The sequence below is a fragment of the Dermochelys coriacea genome, chromosome 10 (genome assembly GCF_009764565.3).
Source record: "Dermochelys coriacea isolate rDerCor1 chromosome 10, rDerCor1.pri.v4, whole genome shotgun sequence".
NCBI classification, from domain to species: domain Eukaryota; kingdom Metazoa; phylum Chordata; order Testudines; family Dermochelyidae; genus Dermochelys; species Dermochelys coriacea.
In genome coordinates this window covers 31,154,891-31,174,559 of record NC_050077.1, presented here as the reverse complement: position 1 = coordinate 31,174,559, position 19,669 = coordinate 31,154,891, and the positions used below count along the sequence as shown (strand labels likewise).

General features: G+C 47.6%; 1 protein-coding gene across 1 annotated transcript in view; it reads right to left on the bottom strand.

Annotated features, from left to right (window-relative positions):
- IL20RB (interleukin 20 receptor subunit beta) overlaps positions 1-16,124 on the bottom strand; it is a 40,781-nt gene extending 24,657 nt beyond the window's left edge. Inside the window, exon 1 of the mRNA XM_043494070.1 lies at positions 15,954-16,124. Within this exon, the coding sequence (XP_043350005.1) occupies positions 15,954-16,023 (70 nt within the window). The 5' untranslated portion in view covers positions 16,024-16,124. The remainder of the gene's footprint in view (positions 1-15,953) is intronic.
- Between the last annotated feature and the right edge of the window lie 3,545 nt (positions 16,125-19,669).

Here is a 19,669-nt window from a genome sequence, read left to right as displayed (position 1 = left end):
CGTTTGCCCTCCTGTCCTTAGATCAGGAGAAGGCGTTTGACAGGGTGGATCACGGGTATCTCCTGAGCACTCTGCAAGCGCTTGGCTTTGGACCCCAGTTTGTGGGTTTTCTCCGGGCGCTGTACGCCTGCGCAGAGTGTTTGGTCAGGCTCAACTGGACCCTGACCGAACCGGTCAGCTTTGGGCGAGGAGTATGGCAGGGGTGCCCCCTCTTGGGCCAGCTGTACGCTCTGGCGATCGAGCCCTTCCTCTGTCTCCTCCGAAGGAGGTTGACAGGGTTGGTGCTGTGGGAGCCGGAGCTGCGGCTGGTCCTGTTGGCGTATGCTGATGACATGCTCCACGTGGTCCAGGACCCGGGCGACTTGGCGCGGGTGGAGGCTTGCCAGGCCATCTATTCGGCAGCCTCCTCCGCACAGGTCAACTGGGTCAAGAGCTCTGGCTTGGTGGTAGGGGACTGGTGGCAGGCGAGCTCCCTCCCACCCGCGCTTCAGGCCATCCGGTGGAGCACGGGTCCGCTGCTCTATCTGGGTGTTTACCTTTCTGCCACGCATCCCTCTCCGCTGGAGAACTGGCAGAATTTAGAGGGCGGGGTGATAGAGCGGCTCCGGAAATGGACAGGACTACTCCGGTGCCTCTCCCTTCGAGGGAGAGCGCTGGTGCTTAATCAACTAGTCCTGTCCATGCTCTGGTACCAGCTCAACACCCTGGTCCCGGCCTTGGGTTTCCTGGCCAACCTCCAGACATCGATTCTGGAGTTCTTTTGGTCCGGACTGCACTGGGTCCCTGCAGGGGTTCTTCATCTACCTCTGGAGGAGGGAGGGCAGGGCCTAAAATGTCTGCTTACTCAGGTCCATGTCTTCCGCCTCCAGACCCTGCAGAGGCTCCTTTATGGTGCAGGTAGTCCGGCGTGGAGCATACTGGTGCACGCCTTCCTGCGCCGCTTCCGAGGGCTCCGATACGACCGGCAGCTCCTTTATCTCCATCCGAGAGGTCTTCCGCGAGACCTCTCCGGACTGCTGGTCTTATACCAGGACCTCCTCCAGACCTGGAAACTCTTTTCAACGACCAGGTCCGTGGCAGCCACCAAAGGGGCAGATCTCCTCGCGGAGCCCCTGCTACACAACCCCCAGCTCCGTGTGCAGGTGGCGGAGTCCTGCTCGGTGCGCCAGAGGTTGGTCCTGGCAGAGGTCACAAGAGTCGGAGACCTCCTGGACTATGACTGGGGAGACTGGCTGGATCCCCTGACGCTCGCTCAGCGCATGGGGCTTTCCAGACCTTGTACTCCCCGGTGCATACTTCAGGAGGTGAAGGCCGCTTTGCCGCCCACTGCTCGGGTTCATCTCGACCGGGTCCTGCACGAGGGCACGCCCCGCCCACCCGCTACCCTAGGCCCACCAGACCTTTTAATTGGACCCCTGCCCCGTGGACCCAACCAACCCCTTCACCCCTTCACTAGAAGCCGGCTGCACGAGATGCAGCCGGTCTGCTTTCAAACCGCGCCAAGAAAACATCTCTACACGCTCGTGCTCCACACCCTTCACGCCCTCACCCTCGTGTCCCACCCCGATACAAAATGGCGGGTCCTCCTGACACCTTTGGAGGGTGAGGAGCCTCGGTGGGCCAGCCTATATTCCACCTTAGTTCCAAGGCCCGCCGGGGATGTCAGTTGGCGGCTCCTTCACGGAGCCGTGAGCACGGGCGCGTACTTGGCGCGGTTCACCTCAATCCCAGACACCTGCCCCTTTTGCGGCGTGAGGGATACCCTGGCACATATATACTTGGAGTGTGCCAGGCTGCAGCCCCTATTCCGGCTCCTCACCAATATTTTATTACGTTTTTGGTTGCACTTCTCCCCTCACCTTCTTATTTATGCACTCCCTATCCGTGACCCCACAAAGTCACGGGATCTCCTGGTCAACCTCCTCCTGGCCCTAGCAAAAATAGCCATCTATAAAACCAGAGTGAGGAGGTTGGCCGATGGAGTCTCCTGTGACTGTGGTACCTATTTCCGATCCTCAGTCTGTTCACGTATCCGGGCAGAGTTCCTCTAGGCAGCGTCCTCTGACTCCCTTGACACCTTTGAGGAGCAGTGGGCGCTGTCCGGGGTTCTCTGCTCGGTGTCCCCGTCCGGTTCCCTTCGTTTGACCCTTTGACCGCACTCCTGTCCCTGTTATTTCATTAGTTGTCCCCCAGAATTTTTTGGGTATCTAGGTCCTGTGGATCCCCCTTTTAGGAGGGAGGGATCCTTTAGCGGTGGACGGGCTTCACCCGCCCACTTCCCGGATCCCAATAAGACTACTTTTCTATAGCCATCTGGCCTTGCCCCATCACACATGTCAATAACATCTTTACCAACCTCATCGCAAATCAATGTCAAGTTTGTTTAACAAGACCTATTTTCCATACAAATCTGTTAAATGCTTCAGTATCTTTCATTCTGGCATTTCCTAACTTTTGAGTCCTTGATTTTGCAACCTTAATGTTCTTTTAATGTAGGGGGTTTTTTTTATGTAAAGAGCAGTTACAAATTCTATCTTTAGGTTGCCAGTCATTTCCATTATAATAATTTAGTTAACAGCAGGACTTTGAAATTTGGTAAAGGGATAGTCCTGGGGCCAGGGAAATGCCTGTTGTTGACCCCAAGATGTTCTGATTTGGGAAAGTTATATCTTCATTTACAATATCTGTTTTCCTCAGTACACATTGTTCCTGGTTTGCTGCCAAAACCCACAAACATTCTATTAGCACTTCCCTGGCACCTTACTTCAGCTTGCCACACACAACTGCTCTGGATCAAACAAAGGCACAATGGATCATCCACCTATATTGTCAAGTACCCTGCAGCCAAGAGCTAACTGTGTGATACTAAAAAACCACCAAATTATAAGTTTGAATCTTCCCTTTTCTGGGTGGGGGTAATAATTGTGGGCTTCTTACAAACCTTGTTATAGCACAAGCCCTTCTACCCAACTGAGAGATAACACAAGCTAGGAAGAGGCCAAATTTTTAACTAGATTGACTCCCAAAAAAACCCTGCCAATCTAAGTGCCCAACTATGCTATCTGAAAAACAGGGTTACTAGTGTTTATGTAACTCATTGTTTCAGTATGCAATACACTCTTCTCAAGTATCTGGTTCACCAAGGACAACAGCTGTTGTAATCAATCCTTTAGCTCAAGTGCTAGAGGTCTGTGCTGCAGTGTTAGGGCATGGCTACACTTGCAGATGTAGAGCGCTTTGAGTTAAACCCACCTTCGGAGAGTGCAGTAGGGAAAGCGCTGCAGTCTATCCACACTGACAGCTGCAAGCGCACTGGCGTGGCCACATTTGCGGCGACTTGCAATGACATTGGGAGCGGTGCATTATGGGCAGCTATCCCACAGAGCACCTCTTCCCATTCTGGCGCTGTGGCTTGTCGGAAGGGGGCGGGGGTGCGGGGCATTCTGGGTCTTGTCCCAATGCCCTGTGATGCATTGGTTCACATCCCAGCAAGCCCTGTGCTTCCGTCCACATTTGGTGCCATCTTTCAATGTTTTTTGTACTGCGCGCTCTGTCTTCCCTTTTGGTCTGTGGGAATGGAGCCCGAACTGCTGAGGTATGCTGACGAGTGTTGCCAGCACATCACATTTTGTAGTTGAGTTATTTCTTATGATCCAAAGTGACAGTGAGGGCTCCAACAATATTGACTCGAGTAACGCATATGACACGAGTTTGCTTGTGGCATTCACGGACATGCTCACCATCATGGAACGCCGCCTTTGGGCTTGGAAAACAAGCACTGAGTGGTGGGATCACATCATCATGCAAGTCTAGGATGACAAGCAGTGGCTGCAGAACTTTCGGATGAGAAAAGCCACTTCCATGGGACTGCGTGAGGAGCTCGCCACCACCCTGCGGCGCAAGGACACAAGATTGAGAGCTGCCCCTGATGGTGGAGAATTGGGTGGCTATTGCAATCTGGAAGCTGACAACTCCAGACAGCTACTGATCAGTCGCTAACCTGTTTGGAGTGGGAAAGTCAACCGTTGGAATCGTGTTGATGCAAGTTTGCAGGGCCATTAATCGCATCCTGCTCAGAAGAACCATGACTCTGGGTAACATGCATGACATTGTGGATGGCTTTCCACAAATGGGTTTCCCTAACGGCGGAGGGGCAACAGATGGTGCACATATTCCAATTCTGGCACCAGCCCACCTAGCCTCCGAGTATGTTAATCAGAAGGAGTATTTCTCTATGGTTCTCCAGGCGCTTGTGGATCACCGTGGGTGTTTCATTGACATTAATGCAGGCTGGCCCGGAAAAGTGCATGACGCATGCATCTTTCAGAACACAGGCCTGTTCAGGAAGATGCAAGCTGGGACTTTTTTCCCAGACCAGAAGATCACCATAGGGGAAGTCGAAATGCCCATTGTGATCCTTGGAGACCCCGCTTACCCTTTAATGCCGTGGCTCATGAAACGTACACAGGGAGCCTTGACAGCACCAAGGAGCAGTTCAACAACAGGCTGAGCCGGTGCAGAATGACTGTGGAGTGTGCTTTTGGCCATTGAAAGGGCCGCTGGTGCTCTCTGTATGGGAAGCTGGACCTGGTCGATGACAGCATCCCCACGGTTATATCTGCGTGCTGTACCCTCCATAACATTTGTGAAGGGAAGGGTGAACAATTCACTCAGGCGTGGAACTTGGAGGTTCAACACCTGGAGGCTGAATTTGAACAGCCAGAGAGCAGGGCTATTAGAGGGGCCCAACGCGGGGCTGCAAGGATTAGGGATGCCTTGAGGGAGCAATCTGAGGCTGAAAGCCACCAGTAATGTCTAGTGCCCTGCACAGGAGTGAATTGCAGTGGTTCCAATGTTAGTAGGAATCTGTGTTTGCTACGCTGACTTGCAGTGCCTGTTTCTTTCCTGGGCTAAGGTATCTTTTACTTTATGCAATAATAATGTTTTCAAAGCCAAAAAATCCATTTATTGAAAAGAAAATTCATTTATTGAAAAGAAACACAACTGCTTGGGAAACAGAAAGGGCAAGGAGGTGGGGTGGGGAACGGTACAATCACAGATTTGCTGTTATCATACTCAGCCTTCCTGTCTGGAGTGCTGTGCAATGAGTGCTGCACTTCAGGATGGCTATAGTGCATGGTGATGGGCGTTGAGTGCAGTGGGTAAGGGTCATAGTTTTCAGGGCTGGGTGGTGAAGCTACAGGTGTTGGAGGGAGCTGGTGGTGGTAAGAACCCAGATGTTGGGGAAAGTTGGTTGGAGGTGCCATGGGGGCACAAGGGAAAGAGATTTGGGACAAGGGCTGAGGGGCGAGGGGGGGCGGGCATGGTAGTACTCTGCCTGCATTGCTACGAGCGCCTGGATAAAGGCCGCTTGGTGCTTCATTATGCTGATCTGTGCTTTGCTGCTGGAGCACCGCGCTTTTGTGCCGGCACGCCTCATTCTGCTGGTGGATCCTCCTTTCACTGTCCTGCCACTCCTGAACTTTTTGATTTTCATTACTTGAATACTGCATTACTTCATGCAACATGTCTTCCTTGCTTCTCCGTGGCCTCTTTCTGATTCTTTGGAGTCTTTCAGCTGGTGATAACGGACAGCTGAGATCTGAAGGTTGCATCTGTAAAGGCAAAATGCAACACTTAACAGAGGCAGCATTGTTCACACCAGACAGAGCAATGATTCCTCCGTACTTAAGGGCAAGCACAGTCTACACAATAGCATAATTTGCCCGTCCCAAAGTGAGCGCACATAACCCACGGGAGCCCCAAAATGGTGAGTAAGCACAGGGTCAAGCGTGACTGTTTCACGGCTGTACTGTCCTCTGGGTTTCTGTGCCTTGGGGAGAGCCAACAGCGGCAGCGGGCCCCTATACTGAACACTGTCCCCACATTTTCCACAGGAGTTCATCCTGGAAGATATCTCACTGCTGAGGGTGACCTGGGATGCAAGGGTGGGTCTTCTACTGCAATGCAGCTTCTGCCCCGGCCCACATGCAGCTTGCCTGTGTGCAGCAATGGTCCACCCGCCCCTCACGGCACAGTGGCACAGACATGTTAGCCTGACTGGGACAAGGACCACAGTGGCTCTCCCGAGAAACCTGCGCAAGCGCATTGCCCAAGTTCTGGATGAGACCTTTGAAGAGATCACTGAGGCCAATTACCGCGATATGAGAGAGCACATCAATGCCCTATTCCACACCTAGGCATGCATGCAGCCCTAACCCTCCTCGCCACAAGAGCCCGCATTGAATAACTTCCTTCCAAAAATAAAAGCCGCTTACCAGGAACCTCCTCTGGTGTTTGTCCTTCCCCAAGCACTGACCGTCGCAACTGGCTACCTTCCTCCTGGCTTGAGAACAGCTCCTGGCTACATGCGTCTAGGGATTCCAGGATGTCTTCCTCCACCGGAGCACCCTCGCTCCCGTTTTGCTGCTCCTCCTCCTGTCTTGTTGAACTGGGCTTTGAAGTGTCCATGGTGGTACTCGGAATGGAGATGGGGTTGCCCCCCAGTATTGCATCCAGCTCTTTGTAGAAATGGCAGGTTGCAGGGGCAGCACCGGAGCAGCTGTTTGCCTCGCGGGCTTTGCAGTAGGCATTCCACAGCTCCTTCACTTTAACCCTGCACTGCAGTGCGTCCCGGCCATGGCCCCTTTCCATCATGTCCCTTGATATCTGCCTGAAGATATCGTAATTCCTATGACTGGAGCGCAGCTGGGACTGGACAGTTCCCCCCCCCCCAACACTGATGATGTCCAGCACCTTGCCTTTGCTCTATACTGGGGATCGCCTGGCGCATGGAGGCATGGTCACCCTGAAAGATTCACTGAGAGCACTCCAGGCTGAGCAAACAGGAAGGGGATTTTCAAAATTCCCAGAGAATTTAAAGGGAGGGTCTGACGGTTGTTCACCAGAGGGCAGGGCAGTAGAGTTCAAAGTGATGACCAGAGTGGCTAGAACAGGCATTGTGGGACACTTCTGGAGGCCGATCAGAGTGCACTAACAGACTAGGGCATCCAACTGGCGCCGCAGCGCTTCAGCCGGGGCACAGCAATTGTTATGCTTCTTGTGGAGGTGGATTACCAGGAGCGCTCCAGCCATGGAGTCCAGGTGCTCTACATGCCTTGCCAGTGTCGACGCATCATGAATTAGGGCACCCGGGGCTGTTTTAATGAGCTCTAACTCGCAAGTGTAGCCAAGCCCATAGCTTCCACCTCTCGAGGAGGTGGAGTAATTGTGCCAACGGACAAGCGCTCTCCCATCAGCATAGCGTGTTTTCACCAGATGCACTACAGCAGTGCAGCTGCGTTGGTGCAGCTACGCCAATGTAACATGGTAGTGTAGACTTGCCCATAGTCTGAAGCCAGAGGCGCAACTGTGTAGCCAGCATGACAGAGGAGTGCAAGAAAGAGATTTCCTCAAATGAATTACCAGGAATCATAAAAGACACCTGACAAATGGTTAAGGGCCATACACTCAAAAAACATACACTCAATACACAGGATACATAATTCAATGTTTCTGTCAAATATCCAAACCAACAATTATTAATAAACACCTCCGGCCACCCCTGTGCCACAGATACCTCAGCAAAAACAATGAGGAAACCCTGTAATTAACCCTGGGAGAAAGGAGATGCTAAAGCCAGCATAAATAGGGGAGTGGTGAATAGGAGGAGGGAGGTGATCATGATTGTCCCTTCTGGCCCGTAGTCTGTGAGACGTTACTACTGTATATAGCACTGGGGAGAGCCATGCTGGATTGCTGCATACAGTTCTGCAGTCTAGATTTGTAAAAGAATGTTGAAAAACTGGAGAAGGCGCAGAAGCGAGACACAAAAATTATTCAAGGACTGAAGAAAAGGCCTGATCATGAGAGACTTACAGAGCTTTATTATGCTGTACCTCCATGGGGAGACAATGTCAGGTGCTAAGGGGCTCTTTAATCTAAGGGAGGGGGAAGCAGAACAAGAGTCAATGTCTGAAAGTTAAAGCCAGATAAATTCAAATTAGACATTAGGAACAAATGTTAGCAGTGAGGGTGATTAAACTAACTCAGGTGGAGTCTTCATCTCTTAATGTCGTCACATCAAGATCTGATGCCTTTCTGGAAGACATACTTTAGCCAAACACAAGTCATTGGATTCAGTGCAGGGGGAACGGGCCTGTTTTATGTGTAGGGCCTTACCAAATTCACGGTCCATTTTGGTCAATTTCACAGTCATAGGATTTTTAAAATCATAAATTTCATGATTTCAGCAATTTAAATCTGAAATTTCACAGTATTGTGATTGTAGGGGCCCTGACCCAAAAAGGAGGTGTAGGGTGGTTGCAAGGTTATTGTAGAGGAGGTTGCAGTACTGCTACCCTTACTTCTGTGCTGCTGCTGGTGGTGGCACTGCCTTCAGAGCTGGGCAGCTGGAGAGTGGTAGCTGCTGGCCAGGAGCCCAGCTCTGAAAGCAGAGCTGCAGTCAGCAGAAATGCAGAAGGATGGCATGGTATGGTATTGCCATCCTTACTTCTGTGCTGCTGCCTGTAGAGCTGGGCCCTGAAGTCAGCAGCCGCCACTCTCCAGCTGCCCAGCTCTGAAGGCAGCAACACAGAATTAAAGGTGTCATAGTATGGTATTGCCACCCTTACTTCTGTGCTGCTCCTGGCAAAGCGCTGTCTTCAGAACTGGGCCCTCAGTCAGCATCTGCCACTCTCCAGCTGCCCAACTCTGAAGGCAGCACAGAAGTAAGGGTGGCAATGTCATGACCCCCCTAAAATAACCCCGTGACACCCCTGCAATTCCCATTTGGGTCAGGACCCGCAATTTGAGAAACGCTGCTCTCCCCCATGAAATCTGTAAAGTATAGGGTAAAAGCACACCAAAGACCAGATTTCACGGGGGGGGGGGGGGGGAACAGATTTCATGATCCAGGACATTTTTTTTATGGCCATGAATTTGGTAGGACCCTAGTTACCCAGAAGGTCACACTAGATAATCTAGTGGGCTTTTCTGGCCTTAAAATCCATTAATCTTGCCCTTCTGGTTCATTTCTTGCCTTCTGTTCCTTTCCCCTATTTAGAGGTTTGCATTGCCCTTGGGAATCTCTGTGATAGAATTAAGTAGCCTCCATGCCAAGTGTAAGGATTTTAATTTCTTCCCTTTTTCCTTTACGCTCTTTTTGACAAGCCTCTTCATTTCTGGGAAGTTCCCCTTCATAAAAGTTAGTGTCTCTGGGCTAAATTTTGGTATCTTCCTTTGTATATGTAGAACGTAATTACATTCTTTTCATTAAAAAAAGGAGTACTTGTGGCACCTTAGAGACTAACAAATTTATTAGAGCATAAGCTTTCGTGAGCTACAGCTCACTCACGAAAGCTTATGCTCTAATAAATTTGTTAGTCTCTAAGGTGCCACAAGTACTCCTTTTCTTTTTGCGAATACAGACTAACACGGCTGCTACTCTGAAACCTGTGATTCTTTTCATTGTTGCTTAGTCCTAAATAACATGCAGGAGTTTGTTAAAAAGTAACTATAGCTGAGCCACTATGTCAAGAATAGCCTTCCCTCTTGAGTGCTCCACTACTAGCTGCTTCAAGAAGTGGTTGTTTAAGACAGTTGTTTTCAGCCAAGGGTACTGTACCCCTGGGGCGTACGCAGAGGTCTTCCTGGGGATACATCAACTCATCTAGATATTTGACTAGTTTTACACCAGGCTACATAAAAAGCACTAGCAAAGTCGGTACAAACTAAAATTTCGTACAGACAATGATTTGTTTATACTCCTCTCTATACTATACACTGAAATGTAAGTACAATATTTATATTCCAAATAGATTCATAGATTCATAGATACTAAGGTCAGAAGGGACCACTCTGATCATCTAGTCCGACCTCCTGCACAGTGCAGGCCACAGAATGTCACCCACCACTCCTATGAAAAACCTCACCCATGTCTGAGCTATTGAAGTCCTCAAATCATGGTTCAAAACTTCAAGGAGCAGAGAAGCCTCCCTCCAGTCAACCATGCCCCATGCTACAGAGGAAGGCAAAAAAACCTCCAGGGCCTCTCCAATCTGCCCTGGAGGAAAACTCCCTCCCGACCCCAAACATGGCAATCAGCCAAACCCTGAGCACATGGGCAAGATTCACCAGCCAGATACCCAGGAAAGAATTTTCTATAGTAAATCAGATCCCATCCATCTAATATCCCATCTCAGGGGATTTGGCCTATTTACCCTGAATATTTAAAGATCAATTACTTACCAAAATCCCATTATCCCATCATACCATCTCCTCCATAAACTTATCGAGTAGAATCTTAAAACCAGATAGATCTTTTGCCCCCACTGCTTCCCTTGGAAGGTTATTCCAAAACTTCACTCCTCTGATGGTTAAAAACCTTCGTCTGATTTCAAGTCTAAACTTCCCGGTGGCCAGTTTATACCCATTTGTTCTTGTGTCCACATTGGTGCTGAGCTTAAATAATTCCTCTCCCTCTCCTATATTTATCCCTCTGATATATTTATAGAGAGCAATCATATCTCCCCTCAACCTTCTTTTAGTTAGGCTAAACAAGCCAAGCTCCTTAAGTCTCCTTTCATAAGACAAGTTTTCCATTCCTCGGATCATCCTAGTAGCCCTTCTCTGTACCTGCTCCAGTTTGAATTCATCCTTTTTAAACATGGGAGACCAGAACTGCACACAGTATTCTAGGTGAGGTCTCACCAGTGCCTTGTATAACGGTACTAAAACCTCCTTATCCCTACTGGAAATGCCTCTCCTGATGTATCCCAAAACCGCATTAGCTTTTTTCACAGCCATATCACATTGGCAGCTCATAGTCATCCTATGATCAACCAATACTCCAAGGTCCTTCTCCTCTTCCGTTACTTCTAATTGATGCGTCCCCAACTTATAACTAAAATTCTTGTTATTAATCCCTAAATGCATAACCTTACACTTCTCACTATTAAATTTCATCCTATTACTATTACTCCAGTTTACAAGGTCATCCAGATCCTCCTGTATAATATCCCGATCCTTCTCCGAATTGGCAATACCTCCCAGCTTTGTATCATCTGCAAACTTTATTAGCACACTCCCACTTTTTGTGCCAAGGTCAGTAACAAAAGATTAAATAAGATTGGTCCCAAAACCGATCCCTGAGGAACTCCACTGGTAACCTCCCTCCAACCTGACAGTTCGCCTTTCAGTAGGACCCGTTGCAGTCTCCCCTTTAACCAATTCCTTATCCACCTTCTGATGTTCATATTGATCCCCATCTTCTCCAATTTAACTAATAATTCCCCATGTGGCACGGTATCAAATGCCTTACTGAAATCTAGGTAAATTAGATCCACTGCATTTCCTTTATCTAAAAAATCTGTTACTTTTTCAAAAAAGGAGATTAGGTTGGTTTGGCACGATCTACCTTTTGTAAAACCATGTTGTATTTTGTCCCATTTACCATTGACTTCAATGTCCTTAACTAATTTCTCCTTCAAAATTTTTTCCAGGACCTTGCATACTACAGATGTCAAACTAACTGGCCTGTAGTTACCTGGATCACTTTTTTTTTCCTTTCTTAAAAATAGGAACTATATTAGCAATTCTCCAATCATTCGGTACTATTCCTGAGTTTACAGATTCATTAAAAATTCTTGCTAATGGGCTTGCAATTTCAGGTGCCAATTCCTTTAATATTCTTGGATGAAGATTATCTGGGCCCCCCGATTTAGTCCCATTAAGCTGTTTCAGTTTCGCTTCTACCTCTGATATGGTAATATCTACCTCTATATCCTCCTTCCCATTTGTCATGCTACCATTATCCCCAAGATCCTCTTTAGCCTTATTAAAGACTGAGGCAAAGTATTTGTTTAGATATTGGGCCATGCCTAGATTATCTTTAACCTCCGTTCCATCCTCAGTGTTAAGCGGCCCCACTTCTTCCTTCTTAATTTTCTTCTTATTTATATGGCTATAGAACCTTTTACTATTGGTTTTAATTCCCTTTGCAAGGTCCAACTCTACTCTACCTTTAGCCTCTCTGACTTTATCCCTACATCTTCTGACCTCAGTTAGGTAGCTTTCCTTGCTGATCCCTCCCATCTTCCACTCCCTGTATGCTTTCTGCTTCTTCATAATCACCTCTCTAAGATGCTTGCTCATCCAGCTTGGTCTACAACTCCTTCCTATGAATTTTTTCCCCTTTCTTGGGATACAGGCTTCCGATAGCTTCTGCAGTTTTGATTTAAAGTAATCCCAGGCCTCAACTGCCTTTAGATCCATAAGTTCTTCAGTCCAATCCACTTCCCTAACTAATTGCCTTAATTTTTGAAAGTCAGCCCTTTTGAAATCAAAAACCCTAGTTGCAGATTTATTTTTGTTAATCCTTCCATTTAGTTTGAACTGAATTAGCTCATGATCACTTGAGCCAAGATTGTCCCCTACAACCATTTCTTCTATGAGGTCCTCGCTACTCACCAAAATTAAATCTAAAATGGCATCCCCTCTAGTCGGTTCAGCAACTACTTGATGAAGGAATCCATCAGCTATCGCATCTAGGAAAATCTGAGCCCTATTATTATTACTAGCACTGGTCCTCCAGTCTATATCTGGGAAGTTAAAGTCTCCCATGATCACGCAGTTTCCATTAGTATTTACTTTATTAAAGACATTAAAAAGGGCTCTATCCATAACCAAATTAGATCCCGGAGGTCTATAGCACACCCCAAGCACTATCGCAGGAGAGGCTTTACTAGTTTTCTTCCCCAATGTAATTTTTGCCCAGACAGACTCTGTCTTATCCATTGCATCGCTTCTTATTTCTTTACATTCTAACTCATCGTTGATATACAATGCTACTCCACCCCCTTTACCTTTGTTTCTGTCTTTCCTAAACAGCACATACCCTTCAATACCTGTAGTCCAGTCATGACTACTATTCCACCATGTTTCTGTTATCCCTATAATATCTGGTTTCACTTCCTGCACCAGTAGCTCTAGTTCCTCCATTTTGTTACCTAGACTCCTCGCATTGGTGTATAAACATCTTAATTTTTGCTGTTTGGCCTCGCTCACATTTTGTACCCTATTAGGCACAGTCATTCTACAGCCAGTATAACCTATTAGACTAGTATCCACACCGCCCTCGCTCCTTATATACATTCTCCTACCCATGGCTGTATCCTTTCTTACTTCATCTTCTTCCCTCTCAATGCTAAAATCTGGCGTGGAGATTTTCTGGACATCTCCCATCCATCTCCCCCCAATTCCTAGTTTAAAGCTCTCTTTATCAGTTGTGCCAGCCTCGATCCTAGAAGTCTATTTCCTTCCCTACTCAGATGAAGTCCATCCCGAGAGAACTGACCTCTGTCCGTGAATGCCTCCCAGTGGCCATACATCCCAAAGCCCTCCTTATAGCACCACTGCCTAAGCCATCTGTTGACCGTCATAATCTTGTCACACCTTTGTTGCCCTTCTCTAGGAACAGGAAGGATCCCGCTAAAGATCACCTGAGCCTCAATTTCCTTAAGCGTCTTCCCCAGCCTAGCATAGTCTCCCTTGATACTTTCCAGCGAGAATCTGGCTGTATCATTTGTTCCCACATGAAGGATAATTAGGGGATTCTTTCCCGCTCCCTTGAGGATCCTTTTCAACCTCAGGTCTACATCCCGTATCTTAGCACCCGGAAGACAGCACACCCTTCTATTCTCAGGATCAGCTCTAGTTACAGGCCTGTCTATTCTTCTCAATAAAGAGTCCCCGATCACATAGACCTGCCTTTTCCTGGTGACAGTGCTATTCTCCAGTCTCTCCCCTGTTCCCTCTGGCTGCAAGTTCTTTCCATTCCTATTTTCCCTTACAATTCTCTTCAACCCATCCTGTATCCTCCTGGGGCTCATATTTGGTGTAGTCTCCCTTGACTCTTCCCCTTTTTCTATAGGGCTAGCCTCTCTTCTCTTCTTCCTTACCCTTCCACCTTCAGCGACTACCTGCTGAGCCCCTTCATTTTCCAAATCTGCAAACCTGTTCCTAAGCTCTATTTCTCCTTCACTAGCCCATCTTTTTCTCTGCCTGGTTCTTTGAGTCACATGTTTCCACTGACCACTTTCCTCACCCAGTCTCTCCTCAAAATTCCCCAGCCCTGCTTCCATCCGTGAGTCTGAGCTTTTCCCTTCAGATACCTCATATCTTTGCTCCATCATCTGCTCAAACCCCTTCCTAAACTCAACCAGACTTTCCACCTGCATCTCCAAACCTCGGATCTTTTCCTCCATCAGCTCTATCAGACGGCATTTCATGCAGACAAAACTCTTACCGGTTCCCCCCTCCAGGATCATGTACATACCACAGCTTCCACATCCAGTCATCCTCAATGTGTCTTTCACTGCAGGAGTCACTCCCACAGCTTCCTCTGTATCTGTCATCTCCTTCCCACCTAAATCCTGTTAATCTGGGAAACAAGCCACACCAAAAAGACCACCCCCCCAGCAAAAGCAAACCCCAAACAAGCACAATCCAAACTCCCCTTGCAAACTCCCCTGTTTAGAGCTCTGTTTGCTAGCTCCTGTAAATGATTTATTTTATAATATATATGGTAAAAATGAGAAAGTAAGCAATTTTTCAGTGATAGTGTGCTGTGACACTTGTATTTTTAGGTCTGATTTTGTAAGCAAGTAGTTTTTAAGTGAGGTGAAACTTGTGGGTACGCAAGACAAGTCTGACTCCTGAAAGGGTACAGTAGTTTGGAAAGGTTGAGAGCTGCTGCTTTAGAAGACAATTTAGAACTAGAGAAAAGGAATAGGAAGATCTAGCAGGTTTCCTAAAACTCCAGAACAAGGATTGTGGTCAACTTCTCTGCTCCTAATGCACAGGAAAATTAAAACGAGAGAGTTTTTTGCAATTTTTCAAAATTTGGCCAGTTCTGTCACACTTTAAAAACAGTCATCATATGCTTCCCCATTTCACATTCAGCGAATGTGGAAGACATTTTCTAAAAACATTAAATCATATCACTAAAATGGGGTCAACCTTTCTTCTCTCCCCCTTTATGGGTAAATGAAAGACTTTTACACTTTGTGTAATGAAAAAATCCAGGGAGAGTCTGTTCCTGGCTCATGCAAAACTATTAGCCACCCCGAGAGCTGCATGGAGCAGGAAGGAGCCGGGCAAGATACAACATGATTCAGAAGCGGAGACTACACACTTATGAAACACAAAACCCAATGAATATTTAGTCTTGCCATGCGTGCAGGGGACTGGTCTAGATGACCTCTCAAGGTCTCTTCCAGTCCTCTGATTCATATGAATCTAAGCTGACAGGCACTGTCCTAGAGGGATTAAAGAGTTGTGGAATACATGGTTTGAAGCAGAGATCCAACTGCTACTGATATTAAGGGAATGATTCCCACTGGCTTTCTTTGGTGGGACGTGTCTTGGCCCGAGCATAAGCAGCACAGAACAACAGGCAATAAAACACTTTCAGTCCCCCAAGATATCTACAGCCTTGTGCTTCACCTTTCAGATCAGGCTTACATGTTAGTAACAAAAACTTTTTAAACTTGCACTCTGAGCCTGCAGCTGTAATGCAGACAGAACCATCATTAAGGCAGTCTGGTCCAAAGAGGGCTTGTAGGGTCACCCTTTTAGATGTCAATGAAAACTAGAAAATACTACCAAAAGATCCTAGACACACATTATCCGCTTTGTCCCAGAGTGGAAATCCTCCTTTGGATTTGATAGTCCCCTTCTATAATTTGTTTACAAATTTCCTTTTTAATCTGACTATTCTAGGGTTAGCTCAGGCAAAGATTTCTAACTCAAGACCACTTGTTCTTAATCTTTTACAAACTGGATTGAATCTCATAATTTGAATACAATAAATGTTAAAAAGCGAGAGAAGATATTTGACATCCTTCCCCCAAACGTACTTGTTATTCTAACTTGTGTCACCTTTGGGCATTTACCTGTGAGAAGAGGTGCAATCACAGAGCAGAGAATGAAGATGAGGCTTGTGAACACTTCACTCAGACTCATTGTCTTTGTCCAGGTTCATGCCATGTAGTTTGGCTCTGAGTTTCCTCTTCCCAGACAAGGAACACCATTCAGTCTATCCATGCTTTGAGCAATGTGGGGATTCTGAATCTCAGCACAGACTTGCATCCGATGAAGTGAGCTGTAGCTCATGAGAGCTTATGCTCAAATAAATTGTTAGTCTCTAAGTGCCACAAGTACTCCTTTTCTTTTTGCGAATACAGACTAACACGGCTGCTACTCTGAGCACAGACTTTGTGTGGATGTCACTGCAGAGTGGAAACTGATCCTGTAATGATCAAGCCAGGAACAGGCATCCTCCTGCCTACACAGTCAGATGCATTGCTTAGGAGGGCATGGCCACAAGGAGTGCCAGGGATAATTGCATACAATCATCTGCTTAAAGGGTTATGCAATTACCCAGCTAGAATAGACAAGAACAGTTGCCCAACTAAAACAGACAAAGCTGTCCCTGTTTTAACTGAACAGCTATTACATGTATTAAGGTAGGCCATTGCACAGGTAAAACCAGATTCTTTTGCCTATTCTATTGCCCAGAACACTAGCCCTGTAATTACCAAAGGTGAGGAGTATCCCTTCCTGGGTACCTCACAGATACTCGATGCTGATGATGCTGTCAATAGTAGCAATACTACAGCACAGACCAAAGTCATGAAGTTCTTCCTGATTGCCTATATGCAGATCAATAACTCAGAGTTCGGGGAGTCTGTGAAACCCAGCACATCTCCCGAACCTGGTATTGCAACAACTCCTGACAGTGAGAAGAAAGGAGATACAAAGGCTCCGCAAGCCTGGCAGACAGAATTGATGGTAACACCATTGTGAATTCCAGAGCCTCCGCTATCAAGGTGAAGGAAAGAGAGAGCGAGAACAGGGTGCAGGGAAAGGTTCTGGTGAGGTTGCCTGGTAGCAATCCGGCATATAGAATCATAGAATCATAGAATATCAGGGTTGGAAGGGACCCCAGAAGGTCATCTAGTCCAACCCCCTGCTCAAAGCAGGACCAAGTCCCAGTTAAATCATCCTAGCCAGGGCTTTGTCAAGCCTGACCTTAAAAACCTCTAAGGAAGGAGATTCTACCACCTCCCTAGGTAACGCATTCCAGTGTTTCACCACCCTCTTAGTGAAAAAGTTTTTCCTAATATCCAATCTAAACCTCCCCCATTGCAACTTGAGACCATTACTCCTCGTTCTGTCATCTGCTACCATTGAGAACAGTCTAGAGCCATCCTCTTTGAAACCCCCTTTGAGGTAGTTGAAAGCAGCTATCAAATCCCCCCTCATTCTTCTCTTCTGCAGACTAAACAATCCCAGCTCCCTCAGCCTCTCCTCATAAGTCATGTGCTCTAGACCCCTAATCATTTTTGTTGCCCTTCGCTGTACTCTTTCCAATTTATCCACATCCTTCTTGTAGTGTGGGGCCCAAAACTGGACACAGTACTCCAGATGAGGCCTCACCAGTGTCGAATAGAGGGGAACGATCACGTCCCTCGATCTGCTCGCTATGCCCCTACTTATACATCCCAAAATGCCATTGGCCTTCTTGGCAACAAGGGCACACTGCTGACTCATATCCAGCTTCTCGTCCACTGTCACCCCTAGGTCCTTTTCCGCAGAACTGCTGCCGAGCCATTCGGTCCCTAGTCTGTAGCGGTGCATTGGATTCTTCCATCCTAAGTGCAGGACCCTGCACTTATCCTTATTGAACCTCATTAGATTTCTTTTGGCCCAATCCTCCAATTTGTCTAGGTCCTTCTGTATCCTATCCCTCCCCTCCAGCGTATCTACCACTCCTCCCAGTTTAGTATCATCCGCAAATTTGCTGAGAGTGCAATCCACACCATCCTCCAGATCATTTATGAAGTTATTGAACAAAACGGGCCCCAGGACCGACCCCTGGGGCACTCCACTTGACACCGGCTGCCAACTAGACATGGAGCCATTGATCACTACCCGTTGAGCCCGACAATCTAGCCAGCTTTCTACCCACCTTATAGTGCATTCATCCGGCCCATACTTCCTTAACTTGCTGACAAGAATGCTGTGGGAGACCGTGTCAAAAGCTTTGCTAAAGTCAAGAAACAATACATCCACTGCTTTCCCTTCATCCACTGAACCAGTAATCTCATCATAAAAGGCGATTAGATTAGTCAGGCATGACCTTCCCTTGGTGAATCCATGCTGACTGTTCCTGATCACTTTCCTCTCCTCTAAGTGCTTCAGGATTGATTCTTTGAGGACCTGCTCCATGATTTTTCCAGGGACTGAGGTGAGGCTGACTGGCCTGTAGTTCCCAGGATCCTCCTTCTTCCCTTTTTTAAAGATGGGCACTACATTAGCCTTTTTCCAGTCATCCGGGACTTCCCCCGTTCGCCACGAGTTTTCAAAGATAATGGCCAAGGGCTCTGCAATCACAGCCTCCAATTCCTTCAGCACTCTCGGATGCAATTCGTCCGGCCCCATGGACTTGTGCACGTCCAGCTTTTCTAAATAGTCCCTAACCACCTCTATCTCTACAGAGGGCTGGCCATCTCTTCCCCATTTTGTGATGCCCAGCACAGCAGTCTGGGAGCTGACCTTGTTAGTGAAAACAGAGGCAAAAAAAGCATTGAGTACATTAGCTTTTTCCACATCCTCTGTCACTAGCTTGCCTCCCTCATTCAGTAAGGGGCCCACACTTTCCTTGGCTTTCTTCTTGTTGCCAACATACCTGAAGAAACCCTTCTTGTTACTCTTGACATCTCTTGCTAGCTGCAGCTCCAGGTGCGATTTGGCCCTCCTGATATCTTTCTGATATCCCTTTTGTGGGGATCATACTGGAAAACCAGCAGCTCTGAATATTCATCTTAAATGTAGCCATGGTGGGAAGACCATGGAGTTCCAATGCTCCTTGTGTGAGAAAACGGATCTAAATCCCCAAGTGTACGAGATTGACATCACAGCACCCAGCTGATGATTGGCTTGTGAAGTGTGTGCCAGATGGTGTGGCACCAAATTAGGTATCTCTCAACACAAGAGACTAACCCAGCCAGCACAGTGGTACACAACACAGAGCAAATCCAAGCCAGTCAACCTAAATACAACTCGCTGTGTGGAAAACACAAGAGTTATAGGATGGCCCAGGAAGAGTTACTCATTACCAATTTTGGCAATATATATTTGGGCCAGAAGTATATTAATAAACTCATTGCAAAATAATTGATTACCAAATCTGCTAAGCAAATTGGTGACAAAAGGAGGATGCTTGGCCTGACCAACGAGGACTCGGAGACCTCTTAGCCATGATGTGGAGCAACCATTTGTTATCTGGAAGTAAGATCTGATGAGCAGGGCCGGATTAACCTTTTGTGGGCCCAGCGCCAAACATATTTGTGGGCCCCGATGGGGGCAATGGAGCATGGTGCAGGGGGGTTGGTCCCCAGAGCAAGGGGCTGGCCAGGGGCCTGGCATGGGCGGCCCTGCTGCACCCAGCCCAGTGTGAGGGCACTATTTACAAACTGGCTGTTGCCAGACGCACAGTGGCCCGCCCAGCCCTATGCTGCCAGCATGCCACTTCCCCTCGGGTGTGGGCCCATGCCACACCATACAGCCCCCCCACCCAACACTGGAACGCCCCTCCAATTCCCTA